General features: G+C 41.5%; 2 protein-coding genes across 7 annotated transcripts; both read right to left on the bottom strand.

Annotated features, from left to right (window-relative positions):
• Positions 1-4,078: 4,078 nt before the first annotated feature.
• u2af2a (U2 small nuclear RNA auxiliary factor 2a) lies at positions 4,079-13,136 on the bottom strand. 6 transcript variants are annotated; one of them, XM_037074989.1, is made up of 12 exons: positions 12,479-13,135; positions 11,412-11,553; positions 9,520-9,555; positions 9,100-9,203; positions 8,758-8,909; positions 8,536-8,652; positions 8,256-8,394; positions 8,045-8,145; positions 7,550-7,672; positions 7,310-7,396; positions 6,512-6,760; positions 4,079-6,188 (listed from the first exon to the last, which is right to left on the bottom strand). In XM_037074989.1, the coding sequence occupies exons 1-12, from the start codon at positions 12,525-12,527 to the stop codon at positions 6,054-6,056; spliced, it is 1,434 nt and encodes a 477-aa protein (XP_036930884.1). In that variant the 5' UTR covers positions 12,528-13,135; the 3' UTR covers positions 4,079-6,053. The 6 variants fall into 6 exon arrangements, with proteins under 6 accessions (XP_036930884.1, XP_036930885.1, XP_036930886.1 ...); XM_037074990.1 differs by having other exon boundaries at positions 8,045-8,124; positions 8,238-8,394; XM_037074991.1 differs by having other exon boundaries at positions 8,045-8,124; positions 12,479-13,134.
• Positions 13,137-14,021: 885 nt separating this feature from the next.
• Positions 14,022-18,076, bottom strand: ccdc106a (coiled-coil domain containing 106a). Its single transcript, XM_037075010.1, has 8 exons — positions 17,934-18,076; positions 17,391-17,473; positions 17,199-17,297; positions 16,882-17,103; positions 16,693-16,749; positions 16,262-16,543; positions 16,006-16,173; positions 14,022-15,892 (listed from the first exon to the last, which is right to left on the bottom strand). The coding sequence occupies exons 2-8, from the start codon at positions 17,458-17,460 to the stop codon at positions 15,576-15,578; spliced, it is 1,215 nt and encodes a 404-aa protein (XP_036930905.1). The 5' UTR covers positions 17,461-17,473; positions 17,934-18,076; the 3' UTR covers positions 14,022-15,575.
• Positions 18,077-18,165: the final 89 nt, after the last annotated feature.

Consider the following 18,165-nt stretch of genomic DNA (forward strand, 5'->3'; position numbering starts at 1 on the left):
GCACTGCTGTTGGGCTGCACCTGCAACTCAACAGCACCCTGTTCATACTCCACACATGTCCGAAATCCTAAAACAGCGAGCAACTGCAGGGCGGTCCGCTCACATGAGCAGCACTTATTAAAAAACACGTTTGTATCTGTGACAGTGTGAGGGTCTATTTTTGACGGCCACCTGTTAATGATATTAAGTAAGGGTGAAGGCGGAGCCTGTGTTTACATGAGAGGGGCCGGGGTAGTGTTTTACAGCAACACATTAGACTGGAGGGAAAAGGAGAAATCTGACGGACGGAGAGCAAAACTGCGATGGAGAGAAAAGTGTGAGAAATGGTTGGGAGGAGAGGACGAAAAGAAAAGGTGAAGGAGCTCCTAATGTCTGAGCCAGATGCAGATATGGAGAACGCTGACTGGAGAAAATGAGAATGTGCAGCCCCATTTCATTCCTCACTGAACAAGGTCCAGAGAGACTTCAGAGCCTCGGCCCTGGTCTTGTGGAAAGCTTTTTTCTCCGGGCCCAGCCCTGCCTTGGCTCCTGCACAGTTTAGGTTACATACGTGGCACAGCGAGAGAGAGGCCAGCGGCCAGGGACGCTCAGGGAGGGCAGGGAAAGGGGGGAGGGGAGAGAGAGAGAGCAAGAGAGAGAAAGAGAGAGAGAGTTGCAAAAGTGAAAGTGAGAAACAGAACAAGGGGAGAATCGGACAAAAAGGGGACGAAAGAGGCTGCAGGCTGTGACAGGAAAATCAACACCTACAATGTCCAAAACAGTCAGGCCCTGTTCGTTTCTGAGGAGAGTTGGTGTGACCCCACACTGCAGCTTGCAGATGGACTTTCTCTGAGAAGAGGGCGCCTGATAAATGGAGTCATCTGGAGGACGGCTATCTGTTTTACTGCACATATGTGTGTCTAGTCTTCATTAAATGACTTTGGTTCTAATTACGCAGCCCTCCCGCGCTCCTCCATCATGGGAGATGGATAGAAAGTGTCCGCAGTCAGTCTGAGGCCATCAATAATCTACAGTATGCTGATGTGAACAATCTTGTCTCCACATCACTCGAGTGGCCCTGTCAGCAGGACTGATTTATGCTTGAACACACCGAAGTACACACATGTTCGCTCATATGTGCAGTCATGCACACATTGACCACACTAACAGCTGCATCCAGCTCTTTTACTATAGTGTTGGACAGCAGAGATGACTGAGGATATTTGCCATACTGCAGCTTAAAGGATAGGTCTACCCAAAAAGGAAAAATCTGTCATTGATTAGTCCCCCGTCTGCAGATGGAAAGTCAGGTGAAGTTTTTGTAGTCTGCAAAACATTTTTCGGAAACAGCACTGCAGCATTTTCCGGAACAACAAAAGTAAATGGCGACTACAGATTATCTAAAAAATCCAACTCTCGGGAGGTCCAGAGATCCCAAATTGATTTAAAAATACAATATTTACAGGCTACAGATGGGTGTGAAGATTTCCGGCTTTAAAAAGGGTGTAATTAATGTCCATTTAAATTAATTTTGGATCACGGGGCTTCAGAAGACTTTGGACAAGGCGTATGGAGCAAATTTTTTGTATTTTTTAACTGTTAGTCTTGTAAAACATTTTAAAACAACTCCCCATCGACTTCAGTTGTTTAGGAAAATGTTGTAATGTTGCTTTTTTGCTGTGAAGCTGAATTTCCTTTATTGTTGTGAACTCATCCTTTAAGTCTGGGGATATCTTATGCAGTTCTGAACCTCGACAAATCACATAAAAAAGACTAAAACCAACAATTGATCGATCCAAACAACAAAAGTATTAGCTTTTGAGACAGGCCTGCTACTAATATTCATTTTCATTGTTGGTTAGTCTGTTGGTCATAATTCTGAATCAGTCAATTAGTTGTTGTTCGGTCATGAAAGACCTTTTCACCTCAGACATTTGACATCTACTCCTGTGTTTCTGTATGTGTGACAGTCAGTCGGCGTAAACAACACCAGAACCCTGAAAACTGCGGCAGCTACATGGACTCCAGCAATAATTAATGTTATTTTCTACACAATGTTCAATGTTTCTTTTCCTCCTGTGACATGTTTTCACACTCGAAATGACACATCCATATCCTTAACCACCTTCTCCGCGGCATGTTTACCTTCCTTTAACCTCCATAAGCTGAACTGGCACCATGTACGCAGAGTGCTGCATCCATCCCACCCCAGTGTTGCACTCTCCCACTGCTGCAGTGTTCTATCTTTCTGAATGAGGATCAATGGGGAGGCTCTGCCCAGAATGACAATGACCATCACCAGGGTTCTTTTACATTCGCCACTAGAGGGAGATCACGTATTTACAATCTCCACTGCAGCATCACGCCTGGGGAGGGCCGCTAATAACACTAATGGGTCTCGTGTTAGGCGGCCTGAATGTCCTGATGTATGAGAGGTCAGTTTTTACATGTTTTCCTCTGGTGGATGTGGCGCTTCAGCAGCCTGGGAGAGCTGCTGTGTTATCTGCGCCCTCGGGGGACGACAGGGGAGAGAGCGTGTTGCATCAGTGGCCCTGCTGCTGGGCCCTGTGCAGTGGGGTGCAGCGATGCAGACGGAGATGGGCAGTATAGAGCTGACACAGGACATTATTTCCTGTCAGAGATGTGTTGCTTTGCTGTAACTGTTTCACGGGAAGTCCCTGTTGAATAAGTCTCAGGTGGACACAGCTTATGGCATTTACTGCTGCTGACCAAGGCTGTGCACTCCTGTCCACCGACTTAAGTCTCGCCTGAAGACCTCTATGTACACAGAAGCCTTTTTCAGTCACTTGCTCTTTTATCACTAATGAACCTTTATGCATTATCGTGATTATAATAATAAAATAATACTATTAATAAGAGGAACAACTGGCTGAAACTACCTCACTTGATTTCTGGCACAGTAGGCATAAAAAGCTGCTCCAAATCAGTGTGGTGGTGTTGGATGTAATTTCATAATTACATCAATATAGATTTGCTGGCTAAGGGGTGTAAACATTGAGACAAACGACAAATAACCTGGGAAATTAATAAGCAGACAGAGGAAAGAAGCCCAAAGACCCAGATAATATTAAAAAACATGCTTTGTTAAAAATATGCAAGATGCAGTTATGAAGATATTGAAGAGGATTACCTGGCTATGGGGAGATAGCATCTATTTTCTCTTTTTTTGCACAGGTTAAGATCAATGAAATGTCCAAAACCATGTGCAGGCTGAGGAAGGAAGGCCAAAGGTGCAAATAACATGAAAAGTTTTTTTTTTTTTTTTTTTTTTTTAAATGTTAAAAATACGGATGCAAGATGGAAAAAAAATAGATAGTCTTCATGAACGTCTGTTTAAAATACATTTTGCACAAGTTTAAGGACAATAATATCTAAACCAGGAGAACAAGGAGATTTTGGGCTCTGTAAGATGATTAATTGACTGTCTGATGAGTTCATTTATAAGACTGAAAAAACAGTTCCTTAGTTAATAAATGATAAGTCAATTTAAAATGTGTTAAAGACTTAAAAAATGATATGGAATCTATAGGGGTACATAGTTGTAAAACTACAACATATCTTCAAAATAGTTGAGTGGGTTTTAATGCCATGATGTTATATCATTTTGCAGCATGAGAACTAAGATAAATTATACATTATAGGTGCTGAATGAAATGTAAAATTTTGAAACATGACCAGATGCTTCCATACAGGCTATGAGGGGTTAACTACTATGATGATGAGAATCAATTCAACACCTGTGGGAGAACATGGAGGGTTCCAGAGGCGACAAGGATTGTGTCGATTTTCCTTTAAATTCTCATTCATTTGTCAATTTCATACCACATTTTAAAGAATCAAATGGAGATCTTTGGGTGACTGTGAAATGGCTCCATCGCTCGGACGTTACCACTAACTGCAGGGTTTGATAAATTATGCCATCGACTGAATGAAACAGAGTGGACATGGCTCCGGTCTACTCCATCTCACTAATGAACTGTGAATGTCATCACTCACTGGGGAAATAATTTTTAAAAAAAAAACCTGTGCTGCAGCGGGGTGGGTGTGCATAAGAGAGGACGCACAAAGCAGAAGGACATCATGTAAATTCAGTTTTTAATCAACATTTGAAAACAAATTGGACAAGTGAAAGACTTTTTGCTTTTTATAAACTAGATGTGTTTTTTTTAGCTTTAAATCATTTTAAGAAATCACATTTTTTTCCAGAGAAAGAAAAAAAGAAAAAGAAAATGACACAGTGACACTGAAAGCAGATTTCAGAAAGTAAGGAGTAACATCTCGTGTTATCACAGACACAATCTCTCTCCAGTGCCATCTTAAGCAACCCAACAAATCAAATGAAAGCAGTCTCAAGCGTGTACAGTGTGAATATGTGGTCCTCAGAGAAACAAGGGCAGAAGATGAGGGAGATGAGAGAAGAGCAGATTTTGTCTAAGGACAGTTTCTAACAATCCAACAACTACCGTAACATAATTTCATGAGAGCTGAACACTGAAAAGTGACATGATTTTGTTTGTGGAAATTTAAGACACCAAGTCTTTGTCTGCAGGCTTCAATTCAATTTAACAATTTGCAGTTTCAAACTTTTTTGTGGCGCACCTCTAAATCAAGCTTGCACAGTTTCAATTAGTAAGATGGAACAAGTGCTGCGTTTTCTTTTGTGTGTACAAGCCATCAAATGTGATTTTTTTTTTATGTTTTTCATTTTGACAAATGAGGCAGAAAATGACAGAACAAAAATTGTGTGGTTTTGGTTTCACTCTGCAGTACAACATGAGCCGTGGGTATTAATCATGTGTTTATTTGGTCTTGTCAAAGAGGTGAGACGTTGCACAAAGATAACAACCGGGTCCAACACATCTTACATCCCAAGTCTGCTGGGAAACCAGGACAAAATGAAAACTACTAATGCAAAGGCTGAAGTACAAGATGGCGACATCTATGAACATACAGACAGAGGGGCAAGCCGAATTTCTTTCCTTAGCGAATTGACATATATTAACATTAAGGCTTTTTGGTAAGGAAGAGATAAATCCACTACTGAATACCAATCTGTTCTCCCCATCTTCCTCTTGAATTAAACCAGATCTGAACTGCTGAGACAGAAACAATCTCACCTGTTAAAAGCTGAGCACAAAAGATGGACGTGAATAAAGTTACAGAAAATAAAAAAAAGGACAAAAAGAAACGTTCTTTTCTGCAGTTCATGTTATTCTGCGGCCTGAATACACGGTGATATTACAGCTCAAATCAGTGAAGCTACACACAGTATTGGAACAATTACAGTTAACATTCAGATAGAGTCCAATTGACAACAGATTCTCTGACACTCGTCCTGAGGGGGGCAGTAGTCTGATGAAAATGAAGTAACAAGAAGAAATGAGTCCAAACAGAAAAAAAATGAAAAAATAGAGGACTCTCATCTCGTCTCTCAACTGAAGTGGATGTTACAGCTACTGTGTATCTACATTAGATGGTCAAACAAAAATGCCCTCACCTTCCTCTCCATCTCCCCCACGTCTCCCTTTCACTAATAACACTCCCGTTTCCTCGACTTCTCTTCTCAATCACAATAGTCCAGTTAGTTCCCTCCTGCAACTCCTTCCTAATGTACTTAAAACAGGCTACCTCCATTTAAATACAAACCTTAAAGTGTGGCACCCCCCTCCCACCCACAATGACATCCCTGTCTCACAAAGTATAAAAATTGTTGACCCCACCCTGGACCTATTATTACACACATTTCTCAAAAATCTTTGACTCCCCCACCCACCCAGCTGCACCATCCAAACCTAGCCCCCCTTTGCTATGGACTGAATATAAACCCGCCCCCTTCTTCCAATTATTATTATTTTAATTTTAACTGCTGGACATTTCATGTAGATCTTAGATGGGAGATTGAATACCACCACATTTGCCATTTGCCAACGAGTAATACTCACAGATCCACCTGAAATGTTGCAAATTAATTAGGGGGCTGATTTGGAAATGGGCAGCACATGTCCCCTCCCCTCCCTCCCCTCCCCTCCCTCCCTCTTCTCTTCATGCCTCCTCTACCAGAAGTCCCGGCGGTGATAAGCGTCTGGATCGCAGTATTTGGTCACCACCACTCGGTTGGCAAACTTCCTTCCTGTCAGCCCCTGCATGGCCTTCTGGGAGTCAAAAACTGACATGAACTCCACAAAGATCTGCAGAAAAGTGAAGAAAAAAAAAACATTAGAATGATGACAGACTCTTGAGAGTAAAATTCAAGCACTTTCAAAGTACCTACAACAAAGATTTCCAGACTCTCAAAGCCTTTAACACCACATCTTAATTGTTACCGTAATTGTTACAATAGTGATAAATCAAGTTGTTTTATCAATTCTAATTGTTTTAGTTGTCAAACTAGCTCTGGTTCGCGCTGCTCCCCATCTAGTGTGAGACGCCAGAACACAACTATTAAAAGATTTTCCTAACCTTGAAAAACAGAGATTAAGTCAAGTTTATATTTTGATGTAACAGTTCCTACCTTGCCAGTCCCAGGCACCTCCAGGCCATCCACAGGTCGAGGTATCTCAATGCTCTTAACTTGGCCGTACTTGCTGCACTCATCCCTGACGTCCTCCACAATCTCCTCATATTCTTCGTCATCCAGCAGCTCCTCCGGGGCCACCATGTTCATCAGACACAGCACCTCAGTGGGCAGGCCACCCATCTGAGTCACTGAGCTGTTCAGACCTGGCACCTGCAGCGTCACGGGGGTCTGGTTTATACTTGTCTGCAAGGACAGACAAAAAGGTTAGAAGAGATATTATGCTTTCTTGTTGAGGGAATATAAAGCAGAATATATGAGCACCGTGCACCACATTCCTCTTTCGGTGGCATTAATCTTAGACAGAGAGGACAGGACGAGAAACACTGAATCAAGCATCGCAGTTTTATGTTGCTTTCTGTGACAGAATAATTTACATAATTTATCATGAATGATGAGCATTAAAGATATTGGGTGCACTGAAATTGGCTTCTACAAAGCATGTTTAAAAGTTTAAAAGCCAGTGACTTTCATTGCAGTGCTCTGCATGCTGCTGATGCCATTAAACCACCAAGACCACTGCAGCCGACTGACTTTCACTGTGCTCATGAGCTCATCTCATAATCAGGAAACGCTTTACATGTACACTTGTTAGCAGTGTGCCTGGGAGCATTGCAGATACGTTGCTCCAGTAGATTTAATCAGCAATGTGCCTTTATCCATTTCAGTGTGTGTGAAAGAGCATCCAGCCTCCCACAACCCTCCTGTCATCTGTCCAGCGTATTGGATACTCACCAGAGTGGCGTTCTTGGATCCCACACTGGCCCTCTGCACCAGGAGCTTCTTGTCTCCCAGCTGCATGCCGTTCAGCCCAGCAATAGCCTGTAACAATATCATGGTCTTTAATTGTACTTTCATAACATCACATAATTGTTACGTAAAGTTAAATGGTAGAATTTCTGTCTGTTTAAAAAGTCAGCAAAATATGGAAGTATAAATGTCCCATTAACATTCCCATTTTTTCTGTTTGGTTACCTGGTCATTAAGGTTGACATCAACATATTCACAGAAGGCATATCCTTTAGATAAGCCTGTAGCACTGTCCTTCACCAGGTTGAAGGCTTTCAGGGGGCCAAATGATGTCAGCAGCTCTTTCACCTGATACACAGAAGACAGTAGAGTCACGGACAATTCAGTGATTGCAAGCTGAGGCTTAACATCTTCATTCTTGTCTTATCATTTCTGTCACTCTTTTGAGACGACGCAATACTGGTGGAATTTTTAAAAACCTAATATTTGAAGTGTAAGAATTTACAGTTTTATAAAGCAGGGTACGATTCAACAAGTGATAAGTATAGGGCTCAAAGCATAATATAGAAGATATTTTCCAGAAACTACTGCTAATTTGATGTGCTTGGTTAGGTCAGTTAACACTAGTTTAAAGTGAGCTATAACGATGAAAGAGCAATACGAGTGTGGTACACTGTAGCTCAGTTTGGAGGTCAAGTTGTTTCATGCAGAAACACTGACCTGATCATCATTCAGGTAGTTTGGCAAGCCGCCAATGAAGAGCTTATGAGCCGAGTCAGGCACCACTGTAGACACCACACCTACAGGGGACACAGTAACACCTGTAAACAGTAGCGCACAGGGAGCAAGATCCTGTAGAGAATGGGTTACTGATAACTTATGAATTATGCCACAAGTACTTAGAGTTAAAAACCATTAATTGGCTGTGTACCAGGCACATAGACACTGGGGTTCTCGCTCATGCCGGGCAGGGGCTGGTAATCGTGTGGACGACGAATCTTGAGGCTTTGGCCTTGAAAGATGATGCCATCAAAGGCCATTGCCTGTGTTGTTTCGTCCACTGAACGGAACTACATAGAAAGAAAAAACAACAGATGATTAAACTGATCTCATCATTATTAGTATCTCACCAAAACTGCTCTTCAAACATAGCTTAATGGACAGTCACTCAAGAGAGAACACAAGAAATGTTTATAAGGATATTATCTCACCTCAAGAAAGGCAAAATTCTTATCCTGGTTGATCTGTACTGCAAGGACAGGGTTTCCAGGGGCCTGAGTAAGACCACCCAAACGCATCTGGGCATTGAAGAAGTCCATCATGGACTCCTACACAACAGAGAGGAAAATAATTAAAGAGTAGAATCATTTTTATCATTTTCTTACACAAGGATGAAGGTCAGGTTTTTAAGCTTGAACTATCCTGCTCCTCACCTCTGTGATACCAAATGGGATGTTGCCCACATAGAGCCGGCGGGCCTGCCGGGTCATCTGGCTGCCCACCACAGGTACAGGGGTGGGAGTAACTGCCAGGCCATCTGGAGTCATGGTCGGCAGGAGGGCTGTGGCTGGGATCTGGCCCGCAGCTGGAGAGCAAAGTGAAAGGTAAGATCGAAAAATCTAATTACATAGATTTTAAACTTAATACATACATCTTGTTGCGTATATCATGTTTTGCAGTAATGTAAAAGTACAAGGTTACAACACATTTTCAACTGTGAAACTAGGTAGCCTATTAAAAATTAAAGTAATAAGAAAAGAAAACCAAGATGTTACCTTGCATGGCTTTGTACTGCATTGGAGTGATGTGTTCAAAACCAGGTGGAGGGACATCCCAGTACTTCTTCACCTTCTTCTTCTTCTCACGGTGTGGAGAACGGCTGTTTAAGGAAGAGACGACAGGTGAAATAAAAGTAGAGCAATCAACATGTAATGGATATATCTACACAGCAGTCAACTACAAGATCTGGTGATGGCCCAAGTTTTATAAAATATGCTAGAAAATCTTGCAACATTAGGAGGGAACTGAATCAATCAAACTTGGTAACATGATAAAAGGGAAACAAGGGACTGAAAACCCCATTCAGGCAGACATCTATACAATGAGTCAATAGTACACAGTATAAGAGGCGGGTCATTAAAGTGCAGTTGATGCAATAATGCACAAACTGGCTTTGTGTTAGTTTGCTGTATTACCTTCCAGCATTGTCCTGGGGGTAGCTGGATGGTGAGCTGAAATGACATTGGAAGGGTTTCACATTTCTCTCAAAATCAACCATGACATTCCAACATTTCCACTTCCTAAAATTAGAACTTAAAGTTTATGACCAACACCAAATGCAAAAAGCTATCACGAACCTTGAAAATCTTTGTATTACTAGAAGCGTAAAAATTCATTGAATTTCAGATGGCAAACGAGTGCATTCAGTGAGCTGACGTGCGATATCATTTGTGAACGACTAATGATACAATGAAAGCACAAAGGATTTTCTCAAAACACAGCAGCTGCAACAGGACGGGTTGAATTTTACACCTTCTAAGTGAGCATACACTGAGCGACCACCGGTAACCCATTTTAAATTAGCACTGAGAGACAATAAGTAACAGTCAGGCCAGCGGTCAGATTCACAACCAACAACAAGAAAGTTGAGAAACGTGCACATTCAAAGTAATGTACTAACTAAAGAGGTGGGTAATCTCAAACTTAAAAAAAAAAATCTACTTTATACAAATACATAGATTTGACTCAATACCAATTACTGAAAATCACATTTTTCTACAGATATCACCCTCAACACTTCTAATCATGTCCAATAGAACATGCAGGTATTGTGTGCCAGAAGCCATCATGTTTCCCTGACAACAGACCAGCCTGTCACCTCTGTAGATAGTTATCAGGTTTCATCTGTGTTGGTAGTGTTCTGGGAAGAACTTGTACCAGTATGAAAATGTCCCCACAAACCGATCGAAATGCTATCACAGTACAGCTTTGCCTTATCATGACACAAACACACACATGCTGCATGTGTCAAAGACATCTGATGTTATGTGACACCAAAGTGAAGATACAATGAATCTAAAATGACAAAGCAATTCTTCTCGCAGCAGGACTATTAATAACTGCCTGTGTGATCTTCGATTCTAGGAAGGATGTGAATTTCTTCAACAGCAATTTTAATTTAGTCTTTATATTCTGTTAAATTATGAAGAATATAAAAGCGGTTTTGGCAGCTGTCGCTTTGTGCTTTCAAAAGTCTCTGGCAAAATCACTACAATGTCATTAGCACCTGTGTCAGAGGGCTTAGGGAAAGAGGACATAAAAATAACATCATCCAAAATAGGCCATATGAAAGTCAGTTTGTGCAATGATATTGTCATTCATGGGGATAATATTTCTGAAGCTAGAATGCAGTCACTTTTCAGCTGCTTAATTCACAGAGTCCAACAAGCTCATTCAAAGTCAGCATAAATAAAATCCTGTGATCAGCGGCTACACTTTACAGTCACTTCTTCCTACAGACACCTGTCAAAATGTGTCAATCTGCAGTGAAGCCTAGAATGGCAACTGCCAATGTTACTGAGACGAGGTGAACCCTTGTTTTGAAGGGACAACAGGAGTGGGCTTGTAAGGCTGGGCTACAATTTTTTTTTTCATCATTGCTAATGGACTGGTATCAGTTTTTGTATGCATTTGCTTGAGTTTGGAAATTTGCAGCCACCTACAACACAGTAGGCGACTGGTTCAATTCCAAAATCAAGATGGGGGTGTAGAAAAGACATGCTGATGTGGCGTAATTGAGTGAATGGGTGCACTCAGAGTGATTCAAAACTTCAGCAAGTGTGTGCATGCATGTGTGGCATATGCTGAACTGAGAAAAACAGCATAAGAACTAAAAAATTGATTCTTAAAAAGATGTACACATTCAAATCCCCTTAGTGGTGGCCTATACTAGACTGAAACATTTTCCTTTTCTATTCAGTGATAATTACATGAACTTCCAAGACCAGAGGGGATGGATGTGAGATAATGTGGCATGTTACTCTTCACAGCTTAATGGTCCAGGTGTAGCTGTATAAAAGGTACTAACCTGCGTCTGTGTCTGCGATCCTTACTGTCTCCGCGACGATCCCTGCTGCGTCTATCCCTGTCTCTGCTCCTCCTTTTCCTCTCTCTGCTACGGCTGCGAGAGGAGGACCGGCGGTGGTGGCGGTTCTCTTTGTCTCTTTCAGCTGCAGGGATATAGTACAACTATCAGAACATAATATACTTCATATACATGATAATATACACAGAAACTTATCTGTTGTCACAATCAAGAGAAATGCAAGCATGCTGTACTTGAATGTCCCTGCTGCTTTGATGGCCCAATTTCCCTGTGGGGATTAATTAAGTTATCTATCTTGCATATCAAGGACTCATATACCAGAGCTCGCGTGGTGATACTAAAGCTGGTCAAAGGGAGCAATGCTACAATAATCCTACATCTTTTATGTTATACTGGTATACTTAATAGGTGCCAATCATACAATGCACCCATTCTATAATGAATAAATAAATATGTAGACAAAAAAATGCATCTGTGGTCTAAACTTTTGGGTCACGGTGTAATTTGGCTAATTCATAAAGTAGCACTGTCTACTACCTGGGTGCAGTAAATCTAGGTTAAGGAGAGCTTATTAGGGGATAAGGGTAGTGGCTATGGTTGGTGGCGTTGTCGGCTGGGTGCCAGAGAGCTGGAGGGCAATACTGGGTATAAAGCACTGGATATGTTCACTGAACGCAGCAGCTGCAAAGAAAGCTAGATGACCCAAGTCATCCAGTCAGCTGGCACGGGCAGGAGGACTACCATGATATAGACTGCCCCTGCCTTATAGATATAATACATGTTACCTAACCGCGAAGCCAACTACCATTATCCCGATAATGCAGATGTTAAACAATATTAAATATAATTAGTCCGACAGAAGTGTCCGATGAACCACATAGACTTAAAACAGCACAGCGTCCTAAATGATACAAGACTACGGCTAATGGTGTAGCTTACACCGTTCCAGTAAATAGACACATCCACGGTCGGCTAAAAATGATAGCAGCATTTCCAAACAAAAGTACCACTAAATAATTAAACTGTCGATGTGCTTCTGGTTCACTTACCTTGCTTGTTTTCAGATAGCTGCCTTTCGAATTCGTCGAAGTCCGACATCTCTCTGAGTTTGGGGCTACTACGCTTTCAGCGACTGCGTTGTTCAGTTGGCGGTGGCTAGCTTAAGCTAGCAACAAAGTGAACAACACTTTTCTTTGAAAAACAAGTACCTCACTGATGTGGCTCAACTAAGTTTGCTTTAACTATCAACTTACGTAACAATGGAACTACCAAATATTGTTAACCAGCACAAACATTTGCGGTGTGGTATTTATTTATAACGTAACAGACAAAATCATTGAGAAAGAAAACGTGTTCGCATGGGTTAGCCTGCTAATGTTAGCTAACTAGCTTGTAGCAAAGTCCAGAAGAATGGGCCTGCTGCTTCAAACACTGGTGTGGAAGCTCGTTAGCTAGTCAGCTAGCTAGTACGAATGCCGAATGAATGAGACTCTTTTCAAGGCCGAATGCAAATCCCGGACGGTCACTGGCCCATAAGGCGCAGTTGTTCGACTTTATAAGTCGAATGTATGCGCTTTTAGATGTTTAAAGCCAAGCGAAAACAATAAAGATTTCGGTATGCCCGCTTTTTTGCTCCGTCTCCCAGGTACCCCGTGACACCGGAAGTTGATGAATGACACGTTCCGGTGAAAAAGACGCTTCAAGGACTGAAAGAAACAGTGAAATCTCCCCTTTTGTTTCCTTCAAATGTCCGGTGTCATAGGAAACGACTAAAGATGTGATGCAGATATTTTGCATTGTTGCCGGTTGGCAAATTTCAAAACTTATTTAGCATTTGGAGTCTTGACAAATCGCCTTTGTTTAAAATAAAAAAAGGGGGGGGGACAAGTGGGGGAACAATATTCAGTGCTAATTTTCAGATTTATTGAAATTTGTAAAATATTAACACTGGGATTATGAAATTAACAAAAATATTCACATGATCTCAGATAAGATATACAGTGTTTAGTTCCTCACTACATTGATTTAATGAGAAGCTAAAAAAAATTACAAAATAAAGTGCCCAAAGCCACATTTTGCTTTAGCCGATAGACATTTACTGGACAACGTGTTTACCCAGGTTCTGGTGATTAAAAGAAACAACAAAATCCTTTTTGCACTTAACTGCATATGTATGCACACTTTAAGGACAGACTACTTTAAGTCCCTGATCATAAGATTTTCTTTCCAATTATGAGCATTCTGTCAGTGAATGGTGATTTTGGATTAAACAAATGAATAAATCTACATTCTTATAAGAAATCAATTGCCTTGATGACACTTAAGTGTTATTGTTCATTTAGGCATCATGTCGGTAACACGTTTCACTCGATATACATAAATATGACACATAAAAATGAGACAAACAGACCATGGTATGCACCCTGGTATGACTTTGTACAGTCAGTAACACTGCACTGTAGGTTGCTTGCTTTTTAGCCTTACAAATAACCACACAGAGAAAATGGCACAAGTTTCACGGGGTCCCTGTCTGTTTACGTTCAGTAAAAAAGGTTAGTGAGATGTGAAAATTTGAGCCAAGAGTCACCGTACTCCACTGTAACCTAATCTGTTTTTAATATAAAAGATCTGATTTCACTGTACCGGTATAAACACCACAAACTGGCATACAATATGAACATTTTTCTGGACTTTTTTTCTGAAATTACAAATTTTGACAAGATCTCTATAAACTACAGACGAACAAAGAGCACTTTATACATGCATTTGAAGGGGAGCACTGGGAAGCAATACAAGATCCTCGTGTGCACAAGCTAGTGGCTTTTGTTGATGCTGTAACTCGCACTGTGTGACTGTTTGTATGGTTAATGTTCACAATTTTTCACACAGAACCGAAACAGTCTTTCAAATACTATAGTGAATGCGCTGTACCGTATTTTACAAAATGTGTTGTTGTCAACAAAGCATTACAAGAGCCTCAATATCAGAAGCATAAGAAGTGACATTTACTGGATTTTAGTGCACATACTTTACAAAAAATGTTGGTACAACATTTAGTGGAACAACAGAGTAATGCAGCTGTATTGTTGTCAAACACAGACAACATCATCAACACATTTGTGTCTGTCTTTGATTTTTCACAATAAACCTTTGGCTCTTGCCAAAAATGCATTTGTACATTTTTCTGGACTAGCCTGTACTATGGTCAGTGTCCAGTTCTCTCCTCCTTTAAACCAGGACAAAGGGAAATCAAAAGAGAACACAAAAAGACTCCAAGACTCAAATTAAATTTGTGCTCAGGGAGCGAAAGTGACCCAAACTATTGCATGTCTCACACAAGAAAATCACACAAATTGTATTAAGGCAAGTGAAAATGGTGCTATGACAAATTATGCAACAAACAGACACTGAGCAATATAAATAAAAGCAAAAGATTATTTCTTAAAAGTTAAGTATAATTCTAGAAAATCTATGGATTACAGCATAAATGTAACTTTTATGTGATTGAAAACTACCGTCATTTAAGGATTGTGTCAAATTTAAACACAATTAAAGTGATAAAAATCGCCATGTTTTAAGATAATTTAGACCGTCAGAAACCAACACGATCCAGACACTCAATTACTGAGCTGCTGGCCTCAAGCTGATCTCGATGTCTGGGAAAGAAAGGGTCTTTGTGTCTCTGCAGACCTCCTGGCTGAAACAGCATGAACGTGGTTCTCATTTATTGACTGAGGAAAATCAATCCTCTCTATCCTCCTAATGCTAAACACACATCGTTGTTCACAGATTCTGGATCACTCTCACATCATTTTGCTCTTTGAGCACTGGGAACCATTTTTTCCCCCTTTCTAGCTGCAGCAGACATCCGGCATCCTCAATATTACTGGAATGATGGTGAGGTTTTATGGAACATATTGATACTAAAAGTGAAATGTAAAAACAATTTTTCTGAGGATCTCAGCCACAGTTTACATGGCCATATCCCGGATGCTGAGACAGCTAAATAATTCCTCTTCCCTCTGGATTTCTCTGTGAGGTGAGCTGACCTGTTTCAGCAGAGCCCACCTGCCACTTTTCTGTTCCCCTTCACCATCAACTCCACTGTTGTCCACAGACACTTCACATTCCTCTGTCTTTCTCCCCTCAGTGTCTGAACCTGTAGGAAATGGGCAGGAGGAGGTTATTCTTCTTCAGGGCCTGCACCCTGCTGAGTGTCTCCTCATCCAGGGCAGTGTAGCAGCGCCGGGCATAGTCCAGCAGCTTCTCTTTGGATGGGTCAAACTCACCCACCTCTGCCACCTTCTCTGGTGCCACTAGTAGCAGCTCAGCAATGGGTGTGGTGGAAGCTACTGTGTTACGGTCCACACCATGGAGTTGGAAGGCTTTGGACATGTTTTTCAGACGCTGGTATGTAAGCAGGATCTTCTTGTAGCGAAACAGCACTCCAGCAGCATCTTTGACTGATGAACGAGAATGTACAAAAGAGTTAGGTATGGCGCTCTTATGACAGTCTGTGTTGAATAATGAAACTATGAAACTATGTTTTGTAGCCAGATCGTTCTTCTTCTCTTACCTCTCTGTCGCTCTCTAGGGGCTCGGAAGACCCGCCTTCTCTTTAGCTGCTGTCTGTTGCTGTTAATGGTGTCTGTCATTACATCTTCCCCTGATATAATTTCCTCCTCCTCGAGGTAGCTGTCCTGATCCAAGTACTCATCAGATTCTCCCAAGAGTGACAGTGAATCTGTGGAGCACATGAAATAAAATAAAAGCCGTAAGAAAAATTTCTAGATCAGTTAACGTGATGGAAATCTTTGTGCCATCTGTATTACCTGGACCCACGTTGCTGTGTCCACTCATTTCATTCATGGATGACCTTGTAGCACTGTTGCTGCCGCCGCCACTGCCACTGGCTGTGGCATTCGAAGTACTGTGGCTATGGCTTTGCAACATGGCCTGGGATTGTGTAGAGCTGAACAAAGCATTTATAGAGGCAAGCTGATTGGTAAGTGGATTGGAGACATGGTTTTTGGAAGGCACCATGGTAGGAGGACCAGGCCGTCGGTGGATATACGAACGTGAGGGGAAATGCTGTGAGTCCGTCTTCTGTTGCTCTATGAAGAGAAGAAAGCCACTATATTTTAGAATATGCGATCTAAGATGAAATCCAGTAAATGTATGAACTGGTTACACTTGAACACAACTTTATCAATCCATGACTGTTTTTGTATTTAGTAGTTAAGTGCGTGTCTCTTAGTTTTACCAGTGGGACGATCATCCTCTCTTCTTGCCCTCCAGTTGAACCGCCTAGATTCATAACCTGACAAGGGAAAAATACCAACAGGTAAGAATTATCTCTCCACCCATAAAGACTTCCCTTGCTGAAGTGTGTCTCTAATTAACTTATATTTCTCTGACAGGTTGTGATCTCACACCTGTCCCCTGTCCTCACCGTTACTGTACTGGCTCGGACTCTGCTCCTGTCCCTGGCTTTTTGTGGAAAAGATGAAACGGTCCAGCTGGCAGCGCAGGAAGTCCCTCTCCTCTTCCAAGTCCTCAATTCTCTTCTGCAGCCAAGAGTTTTTCTCCAGAGAGATCTGTAGCTGGGTCCGCAGGTTGGTGATCACCATGTACGAGTTGTTGACTGGAGATGGGCCAGCAGGTGGGGGCGACTCTGAGGGTAGGTTGGGAATATCATGGAGAAAGTTTCTGTGAAGAACTACTTTTTTTTTATTGCACATAAAAATGAGCTTGAAAACAACAATTCACCATCAAAATTCTGATCACTCTGGTTGAAGAATCCCTGCTGCTCAAAGTTGTTCTCCTCATAGGGGATGGCAATTTCGTAGGCGTCCTCATTTTTTGGAGCTGAAAAGGAGAAAATATGTAGAGTATTAAATTGTAATGCCTGAGTTCAGGGCAGGAAATCATATTTACGTGCAACCTCTACAACCAGCTTACTCTGCAGGTGGAGTGATCCTGCGTGGCTCTTTGATGTGGAAGCAGCATCAGTCCTGTTTCCGTCCTCCATGTCAAACAGCAGACTACATGAAGATGATTGATGAGGATGTCTGATCAGTTTCAGTTTCAAGTAATGTCACTGTAAACTCGCTGGGACATTTTTGCACTAATGCACTGTACAGACGACTCATGCCCATGTTGCAGAAAGTACACTTTCATCGGCTGTTGTATTTTAGCCAGCAAAGCAAAGCTAATTATATTATTGTTTTCTCTCGGGTTACGCACATATAAACTGAAACAGTCAAACTTAGAGTGATACTCAAACCTAAGTTTGTAGCTGCCAGGTTACGTGCTCACAGCGTGGATGCGACTTAACATTAGCTCCGCATCACGTTAGCCTGGCATAATGTTAGCATGAATTTTAGCTACGAATTTAAAAATAACAATTCCATCCTTCCTGTACACGTCAGTGTTTATTTCCATCATTCAGACATTGCGAGCATCCCCACTCTACCGATATATAGTGCAAAAATTGGTACATACCACTTTACGTTTGTAATAACTTAATCGTGCACATGTAATAAGACGTTATTACTCTGTCATATCTCCATTCACGAGTTCGCCTGCTAGCTAACAAGCTAACAATAACAATTATGCTCTTTTATTTTTTCAGTGCGCTCTTGCGTCACTTCCGGGTGTAATGACATTAACGTTCCTCCTCAGTAAACATCACTAATAGAAGAACATACACGGCAAATGCTTTAGATGTGGGTCA

This window comes from Acanthopagrus latus, chromosome 17 (assembly GCF_904848185.1).
Source record: "Acanthopagrus latus isolate v.2019 chromosome 17, fAcaLat1.1, whole genome shotgun sequence".
Classification (NCBI taxonomy): Eukaryota; Metazoa; Chordata; class Actinopteri; order Spariformes; family Sparidae; genus Acanthopagrus; species Acanthopagrus latus.

What these genes read in the sequence shown, in the direction of transcription:
- u2af2a (XM_037074989.1), bottom strand. Translation starts at nt 12,527, where the DNA reads ATGTCGGACTTCGACGAATTCGAAAGGCAGCTATCTGAAAACAAGCAA. An exon ending in GATCGCAGACACAGACGCAG is followed by an intron (nt 9,556 to 11,411) that starts GTTAGTACCTTT and finishes ATGTCATTTCAG; the next exon opens with CTCACCATCCAGCTACCCCC. An exon ending in TCCCATTTGGTATCACAGAG is followed by an intron (nt 8,653 to 8,757) that starts GTGAGGAGCAGG and finishes TCTGTTGTGTAG; the next exon opens with GAGTCCATGATGGACTTCTT.
- ccdc106a (XM_037075010.1), bottom strand. Translation starts at nt 17,460, where the DNA reads ATGGAGGACGGAAACAGGACTGATGCTGCTTCCACATCAAAGAGCCAC. An exon ending in GAGTGATCAGAATTTTGATG is followed by an intron (nt 17,104 to 17,198) that starts GTGAATTGTTGT and finishes ACCTACCCTCAG; the next exon opens with AGTCGCCCCCACCTGCTGGC. An exon ending in AGAGGATGATCGTCCCACTG is followed by an intron (nt 16,544 to 16,692) that starts GTAAAACTAAGA and finishes TTCTCTTCATAG; the next exon opens with AGCAACAGAAGACGGACTCA.